At 43.9% G+C, this 24,131-nt stretch overlaps 1 protein-coding gene across 1 annotated transcript in view; it reads left to right on the forward strand.

Annotated features, from left to right (window-relative positions):
- The first annotated feature begins 1,822 nt into the window (after window positions 1-1,822).
- The window catches only part of LOC106742763, a 112,620-nt gene continuing 90,311 nt past the window's right edge, over window positions 1,823-24,131 (forward strand). Inside the window, exon 1 of the mRNA XM_014616007.1 lies at window positions 1,823-2,648. Within this exon, the coding sequence (XP_014471493.1) occupies window positions 2,588-2,648 (61 nt within the window). The 5' untranslated portion in view covers window positions 1,823-2,587. The remainder of the gene's footprint in view (window positions 2,649-24,131) is intronic.

Genomic DNA, 24,131 nt, shown 5'->3' on the forward strand with positions numbered 1-24,131 from the left:
CACCTGCAGGAAATTCTATGATTGATGCCGCATGTTACAATGTTGCCGTCCGCATTATATGCACGCGCACACATTGTACGCACTGGTCGACAACTACGGCGTGAATGCATACTGCAATAACTCGATATGTAAACCGATGCGCGACGGTCCGCACGGCGGACACTAAACGTGTTTACGGCGTCACCGGGAAGGACACGAACACGTCGTCGTCGCACAGAGAGGTATGATTTATTAAAGAAGGCTGCAAGCTTTTTCCATCCGGAGTTTCCCATCCGGAGTCCATTTCACGCCGTGTCCGCTTTTCACGGCGCGCGTTTCTCATCGGTGGTCTGTCCGAACGAGAGTTACTCCTGACGAGAGGCGACTTCTCTAAAGAGCTAAAGGAATGCGTCTTGAATCTCTCCGAAATATGCGCGCGAATTCTTCATACCAACGTCGCGTGCTGATCGAACACCGAAAATTACACGACTTCCTCGCGCATCTCGTCCTGCACGGAAGCCTTGCATCGCTACGGGAAACGAGGATCATCCCGAGTCGAAATTTTGGTCCTGTTAAACGAAAAATACCTCTTTAAAAGAAAAATACTTTTTTAAACAAAAGGAGATTTAAATATTATCGGATGTGACGTGTTAATGAGAAGACCGTATATATCAATCGTGTTGCGTCACCATGCACGTAGAAAAAACATTTTTTCTATTTTTATATTTAAAATTCTTTTTATTAAAAATTTTGCATTAAATTAAGAGATTTTTAGAATATAATATATTTCATATATTCCATCCAAGCATCCCTATTTATTTTGGTGTGTTAATTTAATATGAAGTGAATATATTGAGGAATAATACACAAGTAAAAAAATGTTGTAGCAAATTCAATACATTTCACATGTCCTAAACGGTCCATACAAATTTTTATCTTCATTTAACATAAGCTGAATATGTTAAAAAGTACCACAAATATTATGTAAAAAATTAACACAAAATTAAATATCCATAATGTTAATCGACACTGAAGCATAAAATGTTCCAACTTTACACATACATATGTTGAGTCGAATGTCGACTCAACGCAAAATATTGAGATAACACAAATACAATAAGTTAAATTAACACACGAGTATGTTAAAAACTTAACACTGAAATTTTAGCGAGAACCGATTTTAACACGAGTACAGAAAGTTATTTTTACCGTCCGAACATTAGATCACCAATGATGCAAAGCACCATTTTTTCTCGCATTAACACTTATAATATACCAAAATAATGCGTAAATTGTTTTCCTTACTTTTCTCAAAATTTACTTTTCAAAAGTACACTGTTTTCGTGTTCATTCGCACACTTACACGTAAAATGTGTTATTTCAACGCTTAGAAACATCGAAGCCAATTCAAGAAGCAGAAAAGTCAGACGATACACAACGTTACGTTGAATCAACACACATGTCGAAAGCTCGACGCAAAAGTCCGCAGGAGGAGCCGCTTTCCAACACAGATACGTTCTCTGCCGTTCTGCATCGGCCGGTAACGGGATTACAATTTCCGATCGTCGATTTTCGCAAATTCGGCCGTGACTGGGCCCTTGTGACATCGGCCGGACTCCGGGTTGAGCGGCTGTTCTCCGGCGAGAGGCGCGCGCGCGTTCGAAATTCGAAGGGCCGCGATGTCTCTCGCACACACGGCCTCCTGCGACGGTGTCCTGCATCGGAGCACGCCCACGGGCGCACACGTGACGGGATGTACTCGCGCGACGACGCGGCGCGGCACCGCTCGGCGCGGTACGGCGCGGCGCGTCGCCACTGCTGCAGAGTAGTAGAGAGTAACGTAGAGAAAGTCAGTCCGACGTCGGCGCCGCAACAGACGTACGGGTGGTAGGACGCGCCTTCTTGTAAAAGCTGCCCCCCTCCCATCTCATCTGCCGAGTCGGGTACCACCCGTGACACCCGCGGTCGTCGATTAATCACGCGAGAGAGGGTTCCGTTAAAGGGAGAAGAGGAAAAAGGAAATACAGAAGAGAGAAAAGAGATCAAAGTAGAAGAAGAAGAAAGAAAGAAAGGAAAACAGACTCAACGTGTGGGTGCGATCATCATTTTCGAGGAGAACTTGAAGGAGAAATATTTTCGAAAGGGGAAAAAGGAGTCTCTCCCTCTCTTTCTCATTCTCTCCCTTTCTCTCTCTCTCTTTCTCTCGCGCGCGCTTTCACTCCGGTTCTCTGGTCGCGCGCGTCCCGTTTCAGTGGAGGGATCGAGATTGATCCTCGGTCCTCGGTGTTATTCGAAAGAGTGGACCAGGGTATCCCCGGGGTTACCAGTGATTGACGGCGGGGATCAAGAGGGGATCGAGCGCGGGATCGTCCGGAGAAAAGCGGGTCGGTGCACGCAGTGCCTTTTTCTTGCGTTTTTCGTTTCCGCGGGCCGTCGTCGGTCCCGCCCTTTCCGAGTGGCTCCATCAACCTAGCCCAGCTTCGGTCCCGCGTGGAAGAAGACGCTCCAAAGTGACCCGAGTGACTCTTATTGCCCGTCTCGCGGGGTATCTTCTCGTTCGTCGAGCCTCTTCGTCAACGGCCAACCAACCACGTCTCGGGCACGCAGCATGCTTTCGTCCTCGAGGGCTTTCCCGCCGATTCTCGCCGTGGCGCTCGTCGTCTGCATCGGTGAGTGCGTTACGTCACAGTTAAATCAACCCCTGAGCGGGAGGCAGGGAGGGAGGGGGAGTCGCATGAGACACAGGAGACCGCGAGGGAATCCCGAGGATCCTGCGACAGCGCCCATAGGAAATTCAGTGGGCCGGCGGCGTATGCGACGCGGAGGGAAGAGGAAGAGTTTCTGTGAAGTTTGATTCGTCGCGCGAGAAAAGCGCGCTGGCGTAGAAACCGTGCGTGATCTGTCAGAGTCGCGGAGTTTGCTGGGTGGGCCGAAGTTTATCCGGAGCGCTAAGAGAGAAAGAGATTCACGTCACGTGAATCTCTTTCTCTCTCTTTCTCTCTTTCTTCGTCGCGCGAGCCTTCATTTTCGGCGGCGGATCCTCCAGACCGATTTCGAACCAATATCGAGTTTCAAATTTTCGTAGTAACCGGAGTTACTCCGGTTAAGCAGAAGGAAAGCGAGTTTTACAGGAGAATTGAGTTTTGCCTCTCTTTCTCTCTCTCTCTTTTTCTCTCATACTCTCTCTCTCGTCGCACTGATAGTGTCGATGTGTCGAGATTCGGGTTAAAATAGAAAATGGCGAAGAAAATCGTTATCGTTACGGAGAAGATCGGTCGAATTTTTTACGCGACGATGAACGATCCGAGCCGAGTGGAACGTTCTCGTTAACGCGAGACGAAATTTCCGATTTATGCTTGCGAACCGAATTTGGTTCTTGGAGTCGGAAATTCCGTCCCCTTCGGCGAAAATTCGCCGTCGATTCGTCGTCGTCGTCACTCGTTCATTCGACCGATCTTTTTCGCCGTGAAGAAAACCCGGGCTCGTTTCGTCGTGAGTTTCGCAATTGGCGATCGACTGAGCTCGAGCGAGCCGAGATTGCTTAATCAAGTATGGGCGGCCGTCTAATTAGCGCGATTATACATGTGCCGCGTTTTACGAGGCGTACACTTCGCGCTCGCCGGAAATCATTACACTTTGACCAATCGACGCGAGCGCTCGACACGGCACGTTCAATTACTCTTCGCTCGGCGAAACTGCCGCTGTTTTTTTCTCTCTCTCTCTCTTTCTCTTTTTTCCCTCTCGTTTTACACGAGTATATTACGCGCGATTGCGAGATCAATAACGGCCGTCCGGGAAGGATCATTAATTATCGCGCAAAACATAAGAATATTTCACAAGAGAATCGGTACACGCTGAGATGAAGAAAAATCCCGTCGAAAGTCTCCGAATGATGAAGAAAAATCCAGTCGAAAGGTCTCCGTTAATTAACGACGGGAGGGGGGAGGATTTACTTTCCTATTTTATCAATTAATTAACGCGACCAAATCAACGGGCGCAAGTATATGCGTCCACGCCCCACGACAAACGCACGTAGTTCTGCGCGCGCAAGACCGCGCTGACAGTTTTCGATTAAACGAGAGCGAAATCCCGACGCATTAAACAGCAATCGGCTACGTGAAATTTTAACGAGGGTACACCGTCGCTTCGTTAAGGAGGACCATTCAGGAACGAAATCGGCGAGACTCCGCGCATCGTCCACGTCGCCCTCCATTTATCCACGCCTCCGTCTCTTTCTCTCTATAACGAGCGATATTATTCCGCCGGATATTCTTGCTCTAATGAAATCAGCGCGCGACTGGACGCTAGATCGCCGCTAATTAAATCTTCAACCGTCCCACATAAGCGCGAGCGACCGCGGCCGAGACGTCGGAAAACGAAGCTTGAATTACGCGGCCCGGTGAAACGTCCGACAAGAGAGCGCTGAAGGCGTGTATCGCACAAATATAATCTAGTTTCTTCCGTTAACAAAATGACTCGAATCATTCTCGAATTTGATTTTACCGAAGCGGGTATAGATCGGGCTAAATTATATTTAACAATGCGTGGCGGGCCGTGTCGGATTCTATCGGGCGTCCGTTTGCAGAGCGGTTCCTCTGAAGCGCGTATAAGAAATAAAGTAACATATGGAGAACTTTTTGGTAGTGTGCAAAAGTAGAGGTAAAAAATGAGGATGAAAATAAAAATGCAAAGTGAAGACAGAAGTGCAAATGGGAATACAAAAATTCGGCCCCGATTCGCAGCGATCTAACGCTCTTATGGAGCGAAGAGTTAGAATGAACACACTTATCTATCATCTATCTCGAACGATGTTTTGCATTGTGTCGAACGCAAAAAGGAAAGAAATTGATGATATCGGAATTGTTTCGAAATGAAGTGAATTTTTGGATGAACGCGCATGTACCTTGTCCGGTCGATCCGTGCCGGACGATTATGCGCACACAGTTACGTGCATATCGACGGGCGCGTTTTGCACGGCGGATTATAGCGATGAAATTAGGATTTACTGAAAGGACGTTCCACTGCATGTCCGGTATCCGGTCGACCCAGTTCCACATTAACAGCGTAATCTCTCTCTCTCTCTCTCTTTCTGTCTCTCATGAAGTGATTTTTGTCAAGTATTACATCGGCTTGTCGCGTGCGCGCGCGCAAATCTGACGGCAGGAGGACGTACCGTTGAAAATCCCGACGCAATTATGTTGCTTCAATCACGCTGAGCTCGGAAGCCACCGGCGAGGCGAGCTCGGACAGTGAAATGTCAAGTTGGAGAGTTCTCTGGAGTGTGACGACGGAAGGAGATCGAGAACTTCTCTCTCGAAAAGAAGTTTGCATAGCAGGCTGGGATTTCAGCGGCTACAATTTACAGATCAGAGCGCATCGCCAGAGAGAGAGAGACACGAGCGCTCATAAATCGACGATACCGCGGTCGAGATTATTCCACCGAAAGAGGCGTTTCCTTTTCGCTGTTCCAACGCCAAAAATAGGTTGTTCAAGATAGCAGATTATATCTCTAGAATTACAGGTTTAAAAGAGCAGTTGGCAAGTACGGTCTAAATTATCCTTATAGGAGCGTCACCGTTGCATCCAAATTTCGACCTGGGTACCTCTCTCTCTCTCTCTCTCTCTTTCTCTCTCCTTTTCTTTCCACCCTACAAGGAGGAGCAATCACGTAATGGATGTCCGTTTTTGCGCGGACACATATCTAATAAAGTGATGAATATGGAGTCGTTGCATTCTCTCTTTCTCTCTCTCTCTTTCTCTCTTTTTTTCTCGCGATTACCCCGTCCCGTAATCCGAACATAGTGACGTTAGGGTTGCTTAGCTTCTATTCATGGTAACGCCGCGGCATTGAAGCGCGCACGCGCCATAAATATACCAGGGTGCGTGCGACCGTGAGCAGCCTCTTCGTCGCGTTTATTATCCCGAGCGTCCCCGCATTGAGGGATTACAAAACGAGGGCCGGATAAATCTAATCTTAATCCTCGGCGGGCGCGCAATCGCCGTCCCGGAAGGTACTCCCACGTCGTCACGTCGGAACACAATTGTTTGGCGCCGCGCGGGATTTGTATTTGGATGGGATAATTCGTGTTCTCGTAATTTATCGTGAGGTAAGTCAAGCGCCACGGCAGTCGCTTGTTCTTACCTTCGCGACGATCGGATTTGGATATTTCACCGTACTGAGACGGATCCCGCGAAAATTACAGCTTCCACTTCCGGTCTCAGCTGTGTCTTCATTCGATTCTATTTCGGAAGATAGTAATAATAATACGCGTAAGATTATCGTCACCGACGCTGTACGGTGAAAAATGTTGTGATAAATTTAATATATTTTGCAGGTCTCATAAACGGTCTATACAAATTTTCGTGTTAATTTAACACGAGATGAATATGTTGAAAAGTATCACAAATGTATCAGAAATTAACGCGAGATTTTAATATTCATAATATATTAATCAACACTGAAGTACAAAATGTGTTATTTTAATACTTACAAGTGTTATTTTAACACTTATACATGTTGAATATCGACTCAACACGAAATATTGAGATAACATAAGTCTAAATTCCATTAAAAAGATGCAAAAATGTTCTATTAAATTTTCTTGATTGAAGCATTGACACATTCGGTAGCTCTCACGAATCACGACTGAGAGGAAGTGCGAACGCACGGATTCACCAGAGGATATTATTGATATATTTAATAGAGTGTCGGTACATGTCGGAGATTCCGCTTACAATGTTTTGCTACCTCGAAATTTCACCCCCTCGCGGTGTGTCGCGGCGAGTCACCGAAATGTCCGCACGGGGATGCTCGCGTGTTCCGAGGTCAAAAGTGTAGCCCCGCGAAAAAATAGGTCGGAGGGAGGACCTACGTCTGACCGAATTGCCGCGACCCGTTTTCTTTGTGCCTTGCTTGTATGTTCGACGCTGTTAATCCCGATGAATGGTTGAACGGTGCATCGGGGAACTCTCGGAGGAAGAGAAGAAGGAAGGAAGAAAGAAAAAAAAAAGAGAGAGAAAGGAGAAAATCGCTCCGGCGAGACGTCGATGCGCGCGTAAAATGGCGGATTTGACGAGGCCTCAATTCCCCCCCTTCCCGAAATTTCCATTGTGAGCGATCTCTCTCTCTCTCTCTCTCTCCGCTTCAACCGACTACCGCCGATCGCGCGCGTTGCCGCGATAATTTCGCAGCTTCCGGCTCGCTCATCGAGAATTAATCGCGGAAGCCATGAAATTATAATTTATGGCAATTTACATTCACGCCTATCTTCCTATATATCACCCTTATCGGGGCTAGCTGGCCGGTAAGCAGCTGTATGATCTAACTCACAGCCGCATTCTGCCGCTAAACGCGCGTGCGTATCGCGTGCGTTTCGCGGCCGATCCGCACGCGTCCGCACGCCGTCAAGTATCCTGAGACCGCGTTTCGTTCCCGTCGATCAGAATCCTGCATACAAGGTCTGATGCAAGACCAATACCAACCGTCACACACTTGCAGATTAGATCAATGTGAATAAAACAGTCTTCTACCATTTTGCGTGCAGCGCGCGGAAGTTCAAGTTATTATTGATCGCGAATGGCCGTATATAGAAGTTTCTTTAATTGATGACTCAAATTTGCCTTAATTAATAACTCAATTTTGCTTTAATTAATAACTCTAAACGAAAAATTTGGGCGTTTTTCGTCAAAATGTCACAGGACTTTATTCTCAGAATGATCTAATCTACAAGTACAGTAAAAGTTCCTTATTCGCGGGGGATATGTTCCATAAATTTGCCGCAAATACAGAAACCGTGGATATGGAATGGTAATTTGTATAGGATTATAGGGGATACATTCCATGGTTCCAAAATATAAAAAAAATATCGGAATAAAATAAATTTAATAAGTGATTTTTAACAATATCTATTACTGATTATTGTCAGGCTTAGGCAAGGGTTTAAAGAACTTAGTAAGTTTTTCTTGTTTTGCTGCTTTTAAAAGGTTTTTCAATTCAGATTGATATTCAGCTGTGGTATTCATAATTTGCCTTTTAAAAATGAGACTTTTTTCCATATACGGATCAATTTTCATAAAAAAATCACGAAGTTCATTTGCCATCCGTAAGCCTTCACTCAGATTTTTCAAGTTAAAGATCACCTTTTCAGAACTCGTTGAAGCCTCTTCTTTAATGGAATGCGGAGTTAATATTTCCTCTAAGTCGGTTTCTGTCAAATCTTCATCTTGCGATTCAAGCAACGCTTGAATGTCATTTGATTCTATCTGTTCAAAGCCATCTCGTCCTATTCGATTCGCAACTTCAGCCATGTTTGCAGTTAAAGTTTGAATTTGCACGGATTCTTCATCATTTTCGACAATCAGAACAGGCCACAGTTTTTTCCAGCATGATTTCAATATCTCTGGCTTCAGCTCTCCCAACGATTCTTTTATGTTAACAATGCATTTCGCTATGTCAAATTTTTTCCAGCATTGCATAACGTTCATATCAGGATCAACTTCCATGGCGTTCAGTATGATTTTGAAGGTTCGCTTAATGTAATAAAGCTTAAAGGCCTGGATTATTCCTTGATCCATGGGTTGAAGTAAAATCGTCGTATTAGGTGGCAAAAATATCACCTTTACATTTGGATACCGATTATATACCGATTGGATCCGCGAATAAAGAAATTTTTAGCCGCGAATACAGGAATTGTGTCGCAATTTTTTTTAACCCGCGAATAGTGAAAACGCGAATAAGGAAACCGTGAATAAGGAGCTTTCACTGTATATAACAGCTGTTATACTTAGCGACAGGTTCGAGGTTCAAAGTTCAATATACTTATAGATTAGGCCACTCTGAACGAAAGCGATTGAGAACTTAGGTGTGCTAGCGAGCCGCACGATTTCAACGTCGGATTCATCTTCCGTCCATCGAATTTTCTTCGTGAACAAATGAAGCGTTACATGCAAAACACCCCGAAATTCAGGGAATTATTCGTCGGATTTTGCGAGTTCACGTCGCTCGAAGATCGAGAAATATCCCAGCGGGGTGTCGTCGTCGACTGTAACGGTCTCGAATTCGCGGCGCGTCCGTGTTTACTAATCTTCCCGTACACGCCGTAGGCGGTGCGACGAAACTCGCCGTCTCCCTTTGTAAACGTTAACGCCGATTACGAGGAATGTTGATACCGTCTTGCCTTGGGTACCTGGGCGGAAGCGAAGACAAAGGAGGAGCAGCCGTCTCCTCTGCGCAGACGTTCCCCGCATAACGTCGTTGTGTGCCGCACGTCTCTCCGAGTCTCCTCTCGCGGTTCTTATAATTCCTTTATGCTCACGGCGCTTCGCGCCGGTCTTGTTTTCAAGAGCACCAACTTCACCAGCCACTCGTTGGTCCCGATTGGCGTCGAACAGGAAAAGAACGAGCGGCAAGAGACGGAGGAGAGGAAGGAGGAAGCGGAAGAAGTGAGGAGGTGAGGAGAGGAGGAAAAAAGGCGCATCCGGCGAAACTTTCCCGAAATAAACACAAATTATCGCTCATCTCCTTTTGCCTTCCGCGGCGTTTTTGCCGTTGGCGATAAGTACCAGTTTGGAAATATCGTCTTTAACTTCAATATTATGCGTGAAATTTTATTAATGTTATACAAAGTCCTTGCAATAAACCAGTAATTACTGTGATGTGCGTTTTTTTTTACTTTATTAAAATTCAAATAATTTTAGCATTTATTCAAATTAACGGCCAGTAGTTTATATGTCATTTCAGATCTGGCGCAAACTTTCCATATGTACGATGTTACTATATTTCCATTCGTATATTGCGAGAATTTCCAAAATATTCTGCGTGACAAACAACAAGACAAAACCAAATTATGCGATATGCTTCATTAGAAAATATTTATTAAATATTTATTTTATTATCACGATCATTTTGTAAAGTTTCTATTTATATAAATATGTCAAATTAGAAGAAATTTGTTGTATTATGAGGTTTTAATATGACTGTACTATATAAATTTATAATTTAATATCTCAGAAATGCGACGGTAAAAAGATTACTGCGGTAAAAAGATTTCTGTTATGCATTGTTAGTCCGATTAGCCTTTGTATTATGTGCAGATTATAAGTATATCTTATATTAAATCAAACGCTTGAACCTCCTTAATGCAAGCCACCCTCAATCCCGCGGGGGCGATTTGCGTTTTACGAGACATTTCGAGTCTCGCGAAGTCGCAGTCGCACGGATCCTTGCCGCCGGCGCAATCTCCGCAGCGGAGAAGATCGACGGCTGCACGTGGGACACCCGGGCGGCATGGCCGACGTCCCTCGTCGATGTCGGAATCTGTGACGGCCGTTAATCTTCCGGCGATCGCGAATGGAATACTCGAATGCGCTGGCCAACGGCGATGGAAAGCCGGACCGTCGATGCTCGGCGAAATTAGAACATCATCGCCATGCATAGGCGTCTCCCTTGTCCGATGACCGAACGGTCAACGTGGCTTATCCTTTCTTCTTTTCTTCACATCTGATCTACTAATCGTAATTTTTTCGCGACGTGAACGATACACTCGGAAATCAAATCTTTAATCTCGCTACAAGCTATGACCATTTTCGGAGTCAATCATATCTCTCTGTTATTCTAACAGAATATTATAGTAATATTTCCCACAAGAATAATTTTTCTGACTACAAAGTTGCAAAAACTTTGATATAAATTTGAATATACCCCTCTAAAAAATTTAGATACATCCTCAAAAAATTTTTACAAAACCCAAGTGGTGGATAGTTAGCTTCATATACGTCCTTTAAACGTATGTAACACGATTATGAAATATATACGTTTAAAGAACGTATATGAAATTAACATGTACTACCTGGGAACATTACTATCATTATTATTAATTCTCATACCAATCCTCACAATTATAGCCATGAACGCCAAACATTTTTCTCGGTGTAAGAATGTCTGCTCGTGAATATAAAATATCGCGGAATGAGAGAAAGAGAGAGAGAGAGAAAGAAACTAGGTTGTGTCGTGTAATACACGATTTACATGCTTACGATAAAATATTCTTCAGTACAACCCTTGTTAGCTCTGTCGGGCGCCGAATGACTTGCACTCGTTTCCGCCCGTCGAACCGTGAGATCCTTCGCTCGCAAGGCCGTCCTACGTTTAAGAAGAAAGCAAGACTCTTTTCTCTTCTTCTCCTCTCGCCTCGAGTGATTCGACGCTTCGCGTTCCGTTACTCTCGCGGGATATACCGTCATTGACGGGAGAGAAATCGCGGAATCCGCGAGCGGGAAATAACAAATGCGTCGCGTCGTCCGGCGAATAACGGTGTTCCGGCGTGTAACGGCGGAATCAGCCTCGGAATCGGGGCGGAATCCCGGGGGCGGCTGAACGAATACGGAAAGTGGCGGGCGCGTTTTCTCTTCTTTTCTCCCTCCTTCCCTCCCTACCCCTCGTGAGAATGATCGAAAGTCGCCTTTAACCGAGTTCCTTCGCTCACGAGCTCGTGAACTCCGGTGGAGACGCACTCGTCCGTCGCCTGCGAAAGACACTACGGACGGAAAACGAGTTATGGCTTTTAGGGCGAGCACTTAGGCGAACGTATCTGCGGCGGCGTCAGCGGCGGGTATAAATTTAGCCCCGACTATTTGACGGGATAACGGACGCGAATAAGGGTGAGCCCGGAGGCTTCCCGAGGGTTTTCTCCATAATCATGAGTTTATCGAGTCCTCGATATTCATACATCGGACATCTATTTTCGTGACACTTTGTTGGCTCACGTAGAATAACAGGTTCGATCGCGGCTATATACGCGATCTATCATCGCGTTTGCTATTGTAATCCCGCGCGATGACGTCGTCGGCTCGCGCGATGACGTAAGGATATGCATTCGTGTAGCCCTAACGATTGCGAGCGATTAATAATAACGCGGTTAATTTGAGAGCGATCTCGAGCGACCTCTCTCGATTGACGTGGAAAATAAATATAAAAATAATCTGGAGTAATTTATATGAAAAATTTAATGTGAAAATAATATGAAAAAAATTTATTTTTACTGTTACAAAAATAATATCGCGTCGAGAGAAAAAGAGAAAGAGAGAGAGAGAGAAATATGCGAAGGATTGGCGTCACTGTCATTTCTCTTTTTGCGCTAATTGGGTCGAAGTAATCAATATTGCGTATAGTTGAAAAACTTGCAAATATTCCGGTTCTCTTGTCGGGCGTTCGAAAAATAATCACGATGAATTCGAACGCGACAAAGAGTGATCGAGTCGACGTGCGAGTTCTCGTTTTCGATGTTTTCCATCTTCGAGACAGCATCGCTGAATATATTGTATGAAGAATCAACCACGCGTTAAGAGGGTGGTGTAGTCTCACCGATGTATCGACAGATCGAAGGCGGGGGCTCAAAACTTCGTGGCAAGCCGGAAGTAATGTATCGAGACGAAGAGTCCGATTCCGCGCGGCGAACGTACGCGACCCAGTTCAAATGTAAACTGCTGTCACAGACCCCTCCCCTCGACGATAGTCCTCTTACGACGTAATTTTCTCCAGTTGTGAAATTTTCATCTCGTTCATCTCGCGTGATCTTCTCAAGTCGAATCCACCGATTAGATAAAAATAAAGATCACTAAATAATAAGCAGTTAAGATTGATGTAAGTAGTAAAGATTAAATAAGACGAGGGCAGAAGCCGTCTGTTTCATGAAATTCAACGCGAATAAAAATTTTACCATTTAATAATCTCCTATCGGCGAATTTCGCATCGTATCGCATACTAATAAATAGAAATTGCAGTCTCAGCAAAATATTTAATGAATTTTATTGTAGGTTTATATTAATAAAAATATATATACTAAAATAAATAAATAAATAAATATATATATATGTATATAAATAAATAAATAAATATATATATATATATATANTTAAACTTAACATAGGGCAAAAATTTCGACACGAGCTGCTTTTCGTTTCGATATATAAGCTTCAAAAGAATTCGTCAAGCGCACGTATGCGTTCACCGCACCGATGACACCTGCCTGACGTACGTCGAAGCGGCAGTCAAAGAGTCGACGACAGCTTGTCGCACCTGGTTGAATGTTTTGCGTGCGTAAACGTTTCCCGGCTCGTGAAAAATTCCACGGTGAGCTCGACTCACCGTATGTTATATCATTTATCCACCCTCTCTCGTCCCGCGCAATACGTTTTTTCGGAATCCTCTTAACGGGACAACCGCGCCGGGCGCGCTGACGAAACAATTTACAAACGCTGGAAGTACGTAATCGTGCTACGTCACAACCGAGCTTACACCGTTAAGCCCGCAAATCTCGAGGCGGTCGGAAGATGTTGCTTTGCGCGCGAGCGGGATCTTCATCGACCGTCCGTTTCCCGTGCTTCGCCGTCGGGACGGACGAAAATGGAAAATCACGGGCGTAGTTTCGCCCATCCCTCCCCCTTCTTCCTCCCCACCCGCGTCACCCATGCCGCTCGCCCGATACTGACCTATTAGCTTAAAGTAATTTCCGTTTAATTTTGGAGCTTACGGGACCGAGAGCCCCGCTACGAAAGCTCCCGATAAAGCTTTCGACCTCTGTGTCTTCCATTTTCGCCGTCCTGCTCGTCGTTGCGCGCATCGTACCTTGCTTTATTCTCTCTTCCCCCCTCCCCCTTCCTTCTCTCACGCTCGATCCACCCTTCGTAGTCGTGCGCCGCTTAATGGCCCTTTAATATCGCGCAGCCGAACTAGTAATGCTCGGATAATGAGCCGTATTTTGCTGTAGTATCTCCCGGGGACAGCAACTGCGAGCGCGTCAAAGACACCTGGTCCTTTGTTGATTGTAACTGAGATAAGACTAGGAACGTCAGACGGCACCTTCGGAATGTCGACTTAGCGCGAGTACACGTTTACCGTTCATAGCTTCGGTAATATCCCTTTCATTTGCGAATAGTAACGTCGAATGAGGGAGGGAAAGCGCGATAATGCGAATCGAACGAAAGAGGTATCAGGTATACCTTCGAAATTTCTTAAGCACCGCGATATCGCGAGAAAAAAGAAGAGAGAAAAAGAAAATCTGTGAAACTTTTTCCCAATCGACGCAAACTTTCTCGCATTCGGTCCCCCCGTGCGGCCTCCCGTGCTCTCTTATCGCGGATATAATCTTGTAAGCTGCTTACGTAACGTCTTGTAACCTCGCGAAATTATGTAACAAAAATACTGTGACCTCTAAGCGATGATGAAACGCACGGTGGGGGCGCGCGATTCGAGGGTGCGCGACAATAACATTGGTTGTTATGAAAAAAAGTGTATATCTTAGATGTAAACTGTCAATTTAATTTTATGATGCTAATCGTAGGTGTAATGATTAAAATCAAAATTTAGGCCTAATTTTCGTCATATAGTAACCAACGGTCGAAAGAGAATTTGACGTTTGAGGCTTCGTGATATGAAGAAAAGGATCTTCAAAATCATCTTTTTTCGGGGGACGCCATATTTGAAAATTTTGCAAAATTCCGACTTCTCCCTACAAAGTTTGAGTAAATATTAGCCGTACAGAATTATAAATGCTTTTACACGGTGAAAGTACACATGAAAATGAATTGGGCGTTGCTCAATATGTGACGAGAACGATAAAAATTTCAAAATTAATATCTCTAGTTGCCGATTAAAATAAATATTTATCTGGTGTAGAAATCATGTAGTTTGTGCATACCGAGTGTGCCAATACTTTAGCAAAAATTTCAACAAATATTTTTTATACTTTGTCAATTAAATTTAGAGGTCTAAAATAATACGAAGACGTAGGAAAATAGAGACTATTTCTATTTTTTCGTTATAACTTTTTTTTTATAAAATTTCTCACTCTATTTCTATTTTTTCATGTTCTTTTGTGGTTTTCATTTCGAGACCTTCAAAAGGCGCCTAATAATATAACATTTAAGAAGAATTCTTGTTTTTCTGAGTATAAAACTAAAAATAAAAATTTAAAGTGAAAATATGTCTATTTTACTTTCATACCTCGTACTATTAGTTTACAAACATTAAAGTATAGCCCTACATACCTTGAATTGTAACAAAATAATTTTTTTATCGTCATTTTCTGTCTCAACGCGTATAAATAGAAAAAATTACAATTTCAAAAGGATACGATTCGTGATATGAAACTTATTGACCGCTGTAATTCGTCGCAGCTGCTCGCAGTATATAACGAAAGCGTGGTGGCAGGACGATGCGTTCAAAAGGACGTTCCAAAAGAGCCGCTTTTTCGCAACTACCCTTCGTAATTTCGATCACATTCCGGTCGCCTCCTCGCGCGGAGAACCCAGTTCTCCAGGTCGAAAACTTGATAAAACTTCCGGCGAGAATTTCAGATACTTCGCAGTCGTAGAGAATGTGTATACATACACACACACACACACAATATACATACATACATACCCATACACGCGATCTTTTTGTTGTCGCTTTTCTTCTCCTAGGGCAGCCATTTTTCCCACAACAACGCCGTCCTACTTGTCAGCATCGTAAGACGCTGTTTTGCACGTTGAAATGGCGCAAAATTGGAAAGTAATGGCTCTTGCCAGCCTCCAACAGGGACACAACAGGTTTTCAGGATTGAAGACACGGACGCCAGTGTCCTGCTCAGTGAAGTTTCCTCTCTCTCTCTCTCTCTCTCTTTTTCTCTGGTCAGTGCTTCGCAAATTTTAAGTTTCTGGTGTGACAATGCGTCGACTTCTCCTTGTACATCAATGTAGTCTGACAATGGTCGGGGACATTTACTGTTTAAATAGTTTAAATACTACGATCACCTTTTCCTTCATTTTCCGGCAAATTTCAGGTTTCTAACAATCAACGACGCAACGACTCTCCGTCATACTTCGACGACGTCTGACCACAAACGGATATTCGCTACTTAAATAGTTCCTATTATAATCGTAGCTCTCTTATCCGAGACACTCGTGTCCGAGTTTATTGCACTCTTAAGAAATTTTATACATTCTCGGGGTCACAGCTGTCGAGCGTGGGAATAGCACGTGGCGGCACGTGTCTGCGCCGCATTATTGACAAATAAACTTCACGCAATTTCTACAAAACTACGCATTTCCCGAGGCAAAGTCTTAATTTCGAGCCTCGCGGGCGCAATAAGTTACGACGTTGCTCGTCTTTCGTGCCGCAAATTCCTGTAAGTTAATTCCACGCCACCGTCAACCGTCCGTCTGTCTGACGTTCATTTTATATTGGTTTTCTGTCTTGCATGGGGCGTAAGATGTGTTGCGTGACTCACGTAATAATTCGATCAAGCGGTTATAGTTCAACGTTGCCTCAGCCGTGTAGCGAGAAAGCATTTAACATTTATTTATCTCGACCTGACGCGCGAGATTTGGTTTCGGAATTAATTCCATGTGATATTCCGGACATATATAAATGAGCGCCGATGTATGTCGAGGCATAATTTTTTTTTAATTTCGCTCGCGTGACTTGTAACCTAGAAACACGTTGCGCAATATGCGAACACATCGCGCGACATCTAAAAATTTGCAACTATAACGAGCGAAATATATTCATAAGATTTTATAGGAATTAATTTTACGTGACACATTTACACGGTGTATCGTATCTACGGAATGTGGGAACGGGGAATTCATTTCACTTCTTTGAATAGCCGTTTTTTTATTTATCAGATACCTGAATTATCGAATATGTCTTCTTTAATCTTTTCACGGATGAATTTATGAAAATCAGAAGAAAATAATGTTTTTTAATTGTAAAGTGACATATATATGACATATGCACGGAGAAGAAAGATCGATTGAATTAATATAACAATGATACATGTAAATGGTACTGACTTTGACTTCAATTATCTCAACTTTTATATAGTCAATCTTTCAATGATTTTTCATACATCAGGTAGTTTTCATAGATAGTGTTTCGATTAATATGCTATTTTTGTAAAAATTTGGGAAAAATCCTAAGAATATAAATTTACGGATCAACCTTAAACGAATACACATATATATATATATCAATATCCCTGAAGATATTAAAAATTAACCAGTTTTTTATATATTTTTTAAACCTCTAATCTGTTAACCTTCAATAAGCTCACTTATGTATATAAATATTTTGACACTTGATACATTTGATTCACGTGTCTGTGATTCCGAATTAGACCTCACATCACGTACGATACATCGAACGATCGAGAGACGAGGGAACGTGCGCTCGATCCGTTATTTTTCCTCCGACAACGGATCTTTTATTTAAGAAGACCCGCGAGAAAAAACGACGGGCGACCGGATAATTGTATGACTCATTTTATCTACCCTCACCCCGTCGTCCCGAAAACTTATTTTCGCCCTGGAGCTATTCCCACTTCGGGGGAACTCCATTTTCTCCCGCTACTTCCTTCCTTCCTTCCTTCCGCCCGGGCATTCTCCCGTTCGCCGCCTAATCCTTTCTTCCGCTCGTTTCGCGGATTAAAAATTCCCCCACGATTTATCGCCCGCGACCGTGCATTTGTCAAGATGATTTACGAGCCACGCCGCCCGCGCGAATGTTAACGACGCGTCTCGCGGACGTCGGCCGATTTCATCTCCGACACGAGTCGAATTCCGCGTGAAGAAAAGGGGGGCTTTGCGGCGCTTTCCGATCATCGTCAGTCCGATATATGTACTGCTCGAATCCGCCAGCGAACGGATGACGGTGCGACTTCGCCGATGTCGAGGAAGGGAAAGGGATTTTTAATGGGAATCTGTGTGCCGTTTCCCAGCCGCTCCGCTCCTCCAAATTCGTCCGGAATAGACCCGTCGACGTGGAGAAAATTGAAGATAAATATTAATAGAAACGAACGTTTCCGTAAATCGTGTCTCGAATGTCCAACCGCGTCGTTCATGTGATACTTCTGCCGTAAACGGAATCCTTACGCAGCGGAGCTTATAAAAATTTCTCTCCGAGGAAAATCAGACACACTCTCGCGACGCATAAGCGAAGGAAAAGCGAGCGTGGACGAGGTATGAAAGATCGTTCTTCGTCGTCGACTTCATTTGACGGAATTACCCGAGTAAAAATTTTGGCTCTATGTCAAACCTTTAAATCTACAATACAGTAAGAGCTAAGATAGCAAAATAGGTTCAATTTCGAATCTAATAATATCATTTATTCCTATTTTGAAACGGATGATGTCTGTAGCTTCAGTTTTTGCCGTTTTAGCGTTAAAATAGATTTATCGAGGTAACATTAACAATTAAATCTGTAGAATCAAAAGTTCAAGCAGATAATTAATAAGCGTCATCAAAATAGAGTTCTATTAATTCATAGACCGCCTAAAGTAAGCGCAAAATATCCTTGAAGAGATTATAAGGTTTAATGTCGCATTTCTAGTAGCAAGGGGGCCATTCATAAATTTAATATTTATTAAACAAAATTGCGTTTCTATATATTTATTTCACTATCTAAATAATAAATATGAACTTGAAGCGATGTTGAGGTACAGTCAGATAATATTTTGACGTATACATGCAAATTTCATCGAAATCTTATGAAATTCATTCCATCCTGCAATCTCTTTAAGAGCGTCAAAATAGCGTCAAAATTTCTTCTCGAGCAAAGCGCTTGAGCATCGAACGACGCTCTTATCTGAATTACTTTGTTCTACGGCGGGCACGACCGTCGGAATGAAACTCGCCACGGGACGGTGAGCGCTGGGAATTTGCGGTAGAACGTTTTCACGAAATGCCAACGCAGATTACCCCGTCATTTTCTAGATAAAAATGTGCACCACGGGCAATCGCGGCCGGGGGCGATCGGGCCGTCCTTCTCACGGAAGGCGGTCTCTGTGAACTTTCTGAGATCTTTGATTTTGAAAGCGTCCTCCCTCCTCCTCGCTTCGCGTGCATTAATTAAAATGTCAGTGCATAAATAAATAATTCGCCGCAGCATCGATCTGAAGTTCGACGCGGATTTCCTTTTAATCTTCCCCGAGGATCGCCGCCTGATTATGGCACGTTGCTCACAAAGCAGAAAGGAATTATAAGTTTAAATAATTTGTTGCTCGACATTTTAATTTCACGTCATGCCACATCGCCGACATGCGTGAGCTTCCAAATCGAGCTTAGCTTATACGACGCTGTATAACGTATCGCGGGTATATTTTCGTAGAACGCGGAGATTTGAATTTTGCCGGACGCACTACAAATGCGAGTTACCCGCGCCACTGAGGCCTGAATCTTTTTTAAAAATAATACTTAAGCTCGCGCTATCTAAATACACAAGCTTCGCGCTCCCTCTGTTCAGTGAATTTCTCATCGATAATCAATCACGGCCGTCAACGCATTCAGAAATACAAAAGCTTAACAACGTTAACGACGCGGTAAAATTTCATTGAAATTTCGCTGAAATTTCGCACACGTGTGTGAAAAACGAGAAATCTTGTTCCCCGTCAGCGACGCGTATTTGTATGGAAACGAGACTTCTCGTTTCCCGTCGGTGGTGTATTAAAATAGCGCGTTTTTCATCGGAAGCGATGAAAATAAAAGGCAGTGGTTATTCAAGATTCGAAGATGCCGCCACTGTTCAAGATAAATCGCGCTACGTTTGCACGTACGAAGTAATATAAATGCATCCGTGTAATATCGTTGTGTATCATTATGTGTATATATCATTGTGTAATATCGATTCGGAAAAAATCGAGATTCACCCGCAACGTCTCCCAATCCGTTTATTTTTGTGTCGAGTACTGACGATCCGGCAGCTTCGTTTGGTCAGTCGCAAAAAAATTGCGGCGCTTTTTCTACGACGAGTTTCACAATGCATCTCCCATCCAATAGGGAAATGTATCTCCCGAGTATTATGAAAAAGAAAGAAACAAATCCTTTTATCGGATACGAGATGTATTCCGAAACTTATAAAAAGGGTGTTATAAAAAGTGTCGCAATCTCTTCGTGATTGACTCGTACAGGCAAGTATTACAGTTCCCGGAAACCACGTTTCGCATATAAAACTTCTTGGGATCTAATTGGGATGCGGTCCGATTTCCCAAGTTAATTGTGGATTCTAATTGGGAAATCTACACGAGTTCTGGTTAGAAGTGTAATGTTTCAAACGTACGATTCTAAGTGAGGAGCGAAGTGAGGAGCATAAACAGATCTTACTTGGTCACCTCGAACGTTTCCTCGAGAATTTTTTTTTGGCTTTCCATTTTACACTACGATTGAACAAAATATGCGAGATATAACTTCGTTAACAACTTATTAACTCGTTCACTTTTAATTATTTTATACATTTGATTCTCCCTTTTGACACTCAAATCGTCAAAATGAATCGTTTCCGCAGTCACTCCAAACTCGATCGGAGCATTCGCTCGTACAGCGTCGGAACTCACCCCGAGCTTTTGAGCGAAGCATCCCCCCTCTTGCGATTTCGTGCGACTGTATTTTCACTATCGCTTCGTACGAAAATACCGCTGCCATTCACTTAATTTTCCGTGAGATTCCCGAGAAATTCAGGGAACGAGCAAGGACACGCGATAGGCATCGTGAAAAAAATAAGAAGGAAGAAAGGCAATAACGAGGAAACGCTCCTTCTCCGCGAGTAGAAAGATTTCAACGTGTTATATTTACATTCGGCGCCTCTGATGCTTACTTTGTTAGATTTTAGAGGGAAAGTGAAGCCCCCCTCGTCGGTTCCGAACTCTCTCGCGAGCGACACCGGACTGGCCGTTGACACGGCGGGAGCTCGCGCGATGCGGAATGAATGAGAGAGAGGAAGACTCGGAGCTCGGAGTAACTTCCAGTTGGATCGCACGGCTGAGCTTGCAAGCTCGTATTAATAACGTCTTTGTGGCCGGCGGCTTCTTCCACTGCCCTTTTCTCACCCTCGGCATCATCCAGCGCCCCGTGTTGGGGTTTGAGCCGCTTGCTCATAAATCCACGATGCGCGCCGCACTGTAAACCGTTCCGCGGGAAATTTCAATGAATCCTAAAGTTAAACAAAGCTCCGCGCGCGCGTACATCAAGTGTCTGACTACTTTACACACGTACTGCCCCCCCCCCCCTTCCCGTTATCTTCCGTTCTACCCTGCTACGGTGAAATTTATCGGGAGCGGATAGCCGCGTATAAGCTGGAAATTCCCAACTAAATTTCCCATCAAAGTCGCGCACGCGCGTGTCGAGGTAAGCCTCGTCGTGCCGTTTTCACATCGGCGCCATTCTCCGGACGATGAAACGTTCGGTGGTACCGTTCGAGAGAAACACGCTCTCTCTCTCTCTCTTTCGTCGATATATCGGTCATCGATACTTCCCGGTGTCGGGAGGACGCCCGAGCGTCGAACGCACTCAGGGACAGGCGAAGCTCTATGAGCGGCCGCTGCAATTTCCCCGTGCGAGCTTGCCGGCGCAAGCATTAATAATGCCTTTGTGCGTCGTTTCTTCGGCGTCCCTCCGACGATCCCCCCTCCTCGGACGTCGCGCGTGAAAGCGACGCGGCCGTCGTGACATTAATACTTCATACCGCGAACCTTGACATCTATCTCTCTCTTTCTCACGCGCGATCTCAGCCCACCGGTGAGGCGAAAATTCGTTGGACGGGAAACGACGACGAAGAGGGAGCAGCCGGTTTGGTGACGACGCGAACTCATAGCGCTGAACGCCGTCAGGGGAATAGAGAGAGAGGGGGGAAACGGAATCGATTAATCGATGCCACCACGACTATTTATGGCTTGGCAAGATCGGGATAAGAAGCGGCTGCATTGTTGATGACATTGGCGTTTTTCACCGCGCTGTTAGACACTCCGATAACGTCGCGGTGTTGTGATATATGCGCGAAGATCGCGATACCCCTGCGATGGCCGAGCACCCACGGGCCGCATTAGCGACGCCGATCGCTTGTTCAGTGCGATTGTTCAGGCATATTTTTCGTCCAGCGGTATCGCCCAAATGACCTCGATGTATTTCGCGGGATTGTAACTCATCGATGTTGTTAATACAACATTGTTGTGTCGATACAACACTGATATTTTCCCTACTTTTCGTCGTTTCAGCGATTCTCTCTTTTGCACTAGCAACGCTGAGCTCCAGCAAGTGCACGGGATCGCTTGTAAATGGTAATTGTTATTTTAATCCGATCGTACAGCAACTAATTGTGACTAATTTAAACGTGTTTCGCGTAAATATAATTCATAATTATTGTTACCGTCCGATAATACAACGATCTTTCCCTCCTTTATTGTTTCCAGAGGTTCCCCCTTTTGCATTGACGTCGTTAATTGAGTCTGTGGGATTGTTTAAGTACATTTGATCTCGCCGTGTCGTGCAACTCGCTTCGATGTATCTCGCGTGATTGCGATTCATCGATGCTGTTACCGTCTGATAATACAACTTCACCTTTTCATTAGCGGGTTCTCTCTTTTGCACCAGCAACGCTGACCCAGCAGGTGCATAGAATCGCTTGTAAATTGTGACTGTGTTATTTCACCCGATCGTACGGTGTAATTAATTTAAATGCGTTTCACGTGATTATAATTCATAATTATTGTTACTGTCCGATAACACAACGATTTTCCTTCCTTCACTATTTCTAGCAATTCCCCCTTTTGCATTAACGTTGTTAATCGAGCACATGGGATTATTTAAGCATATTTCATCTCGTCGTATCGTGTAACTCACTTTGCGATTCATGTTGTTACTCTCCGATAATATCAACCACTTTTTCATCGTTTTTAACAATCTTCGGTTTCGCATCAGCAACGCCGATCAAACGCGTGGAATTGTTTATAAATCGGGATTGTTTTTTCTTCTCTGATCGCATCGCACAACTAATTTAAATGCGTTACATGTAATTATAACTCATAGTTATTGTTACCACATCCGATAATACAACAACTTTCCCTCCCTCATCATTTTTAGAAATTCCCTTTTTTTGCGTTAATACCGTCGATCAAGCGCCTCGGATCGTTTGAATATATTTCACACGATCTTTTTGCGTAACACGGTTATTGTTATCATCCGATATTACATATCTCTCATATAATATTTCTCTTTTTTATTATTCCCAGCAGGTCCACTTTTTTGTATTGATATCGCGTGATCGAGCCAGCGGGATTATTCAAACATCTTTTATGCAATCGTGTATCTCATTTAAATTTTAAAATGAAACATGATTACACACGACATCTCACGTAATTGCGATTCATAGGTTATTGTTACGATGCAATAATGTAATTACCATTTTTTTTTCATCCCCTTTTCAGCGAGTGAACTTTTCAATAAAGTTATTTGAACTCGAGTGACGTGTAATTCCACTTGGCGGTAGTCTACGCGACGTTCGCGGAATATCGTCGATGGAGACGTCGCACCATCTCGCGTAACAATCGCATTAAATCATTTTACATCCCACGGCGGCTCGTGACATTTTTCCTCGCGCGCTCGCTCATCTCGGACGGACGAGTCGCGGACTCATTCCGCGAACTCGAAGGAATCTGCAATTCAAAAGGCCGGACTTTCGTTATATTCGGATAGAAGGCCTCATTAACGATTCCCGGCTGTTCCTCCTCTATTCGGCCGCTGCTTGTTTTGCCAGGACGGAAATTAAACGGCGAGACCGGTCTTTAATCCCCCCAGCAATTCGGGCTTCCTTCTGTCAACGATATCGTCGCGATGAATCCCGCCGACGGACGGCGTTTCTCGCCTGCCGACGAGCGAATTTTATTCATGCACAATTGGAAGGCACGAACAATCGAATGAGGCCGTAATCGATAGCCCGTTTGGATTTCAACATCCACCCTCTCTTTGTCGTTCATCATACACACACACGCACTGAGAGAAATCCTATTAAAATCACAGTCATTTTCGGCCTCTACATCTTCAACTACTTTAACTACTTTCTGTTTTAACTCGCAAAATAGTGGCAGCAATGTGCTTAACGCATAACGCTTACTAGTAAAATAAACGGTTCTCTTGACTATAATTCTTTCATTCATGCAATTACAGTTACAAATGCCAAATATTTTATTCTCAGTGTACATCGACTGGTAATTTCAAGAAAAAAGCTGGTTCTATCGGTGCCAGCGCGAAATGTTGCTGCTACTATTTTTGTGGCTAAAATAAAAAAAAAAGGATACTATTTTCCCCGAAAATAATTATATTTTTCTCTTGGTGTGTAAATTACACAG

Source organism: Dinoponera quadriceps, unplaced genomic scaffold, assembly GCF_001313825.1.
Source record: "Dinoponera quadriceps isolate SergipeBrazil2010 unplaced genomic scaffold, ASM131382v1 scaffold589, whole genome shotgun sequence".
NCBI classification, from domain to species: Eukaryota; Metazoa; Arthropoda; class Insecta; order Hymenoptera; family Formicidae; genus Dinoponera; species Dinoponera quadriceps.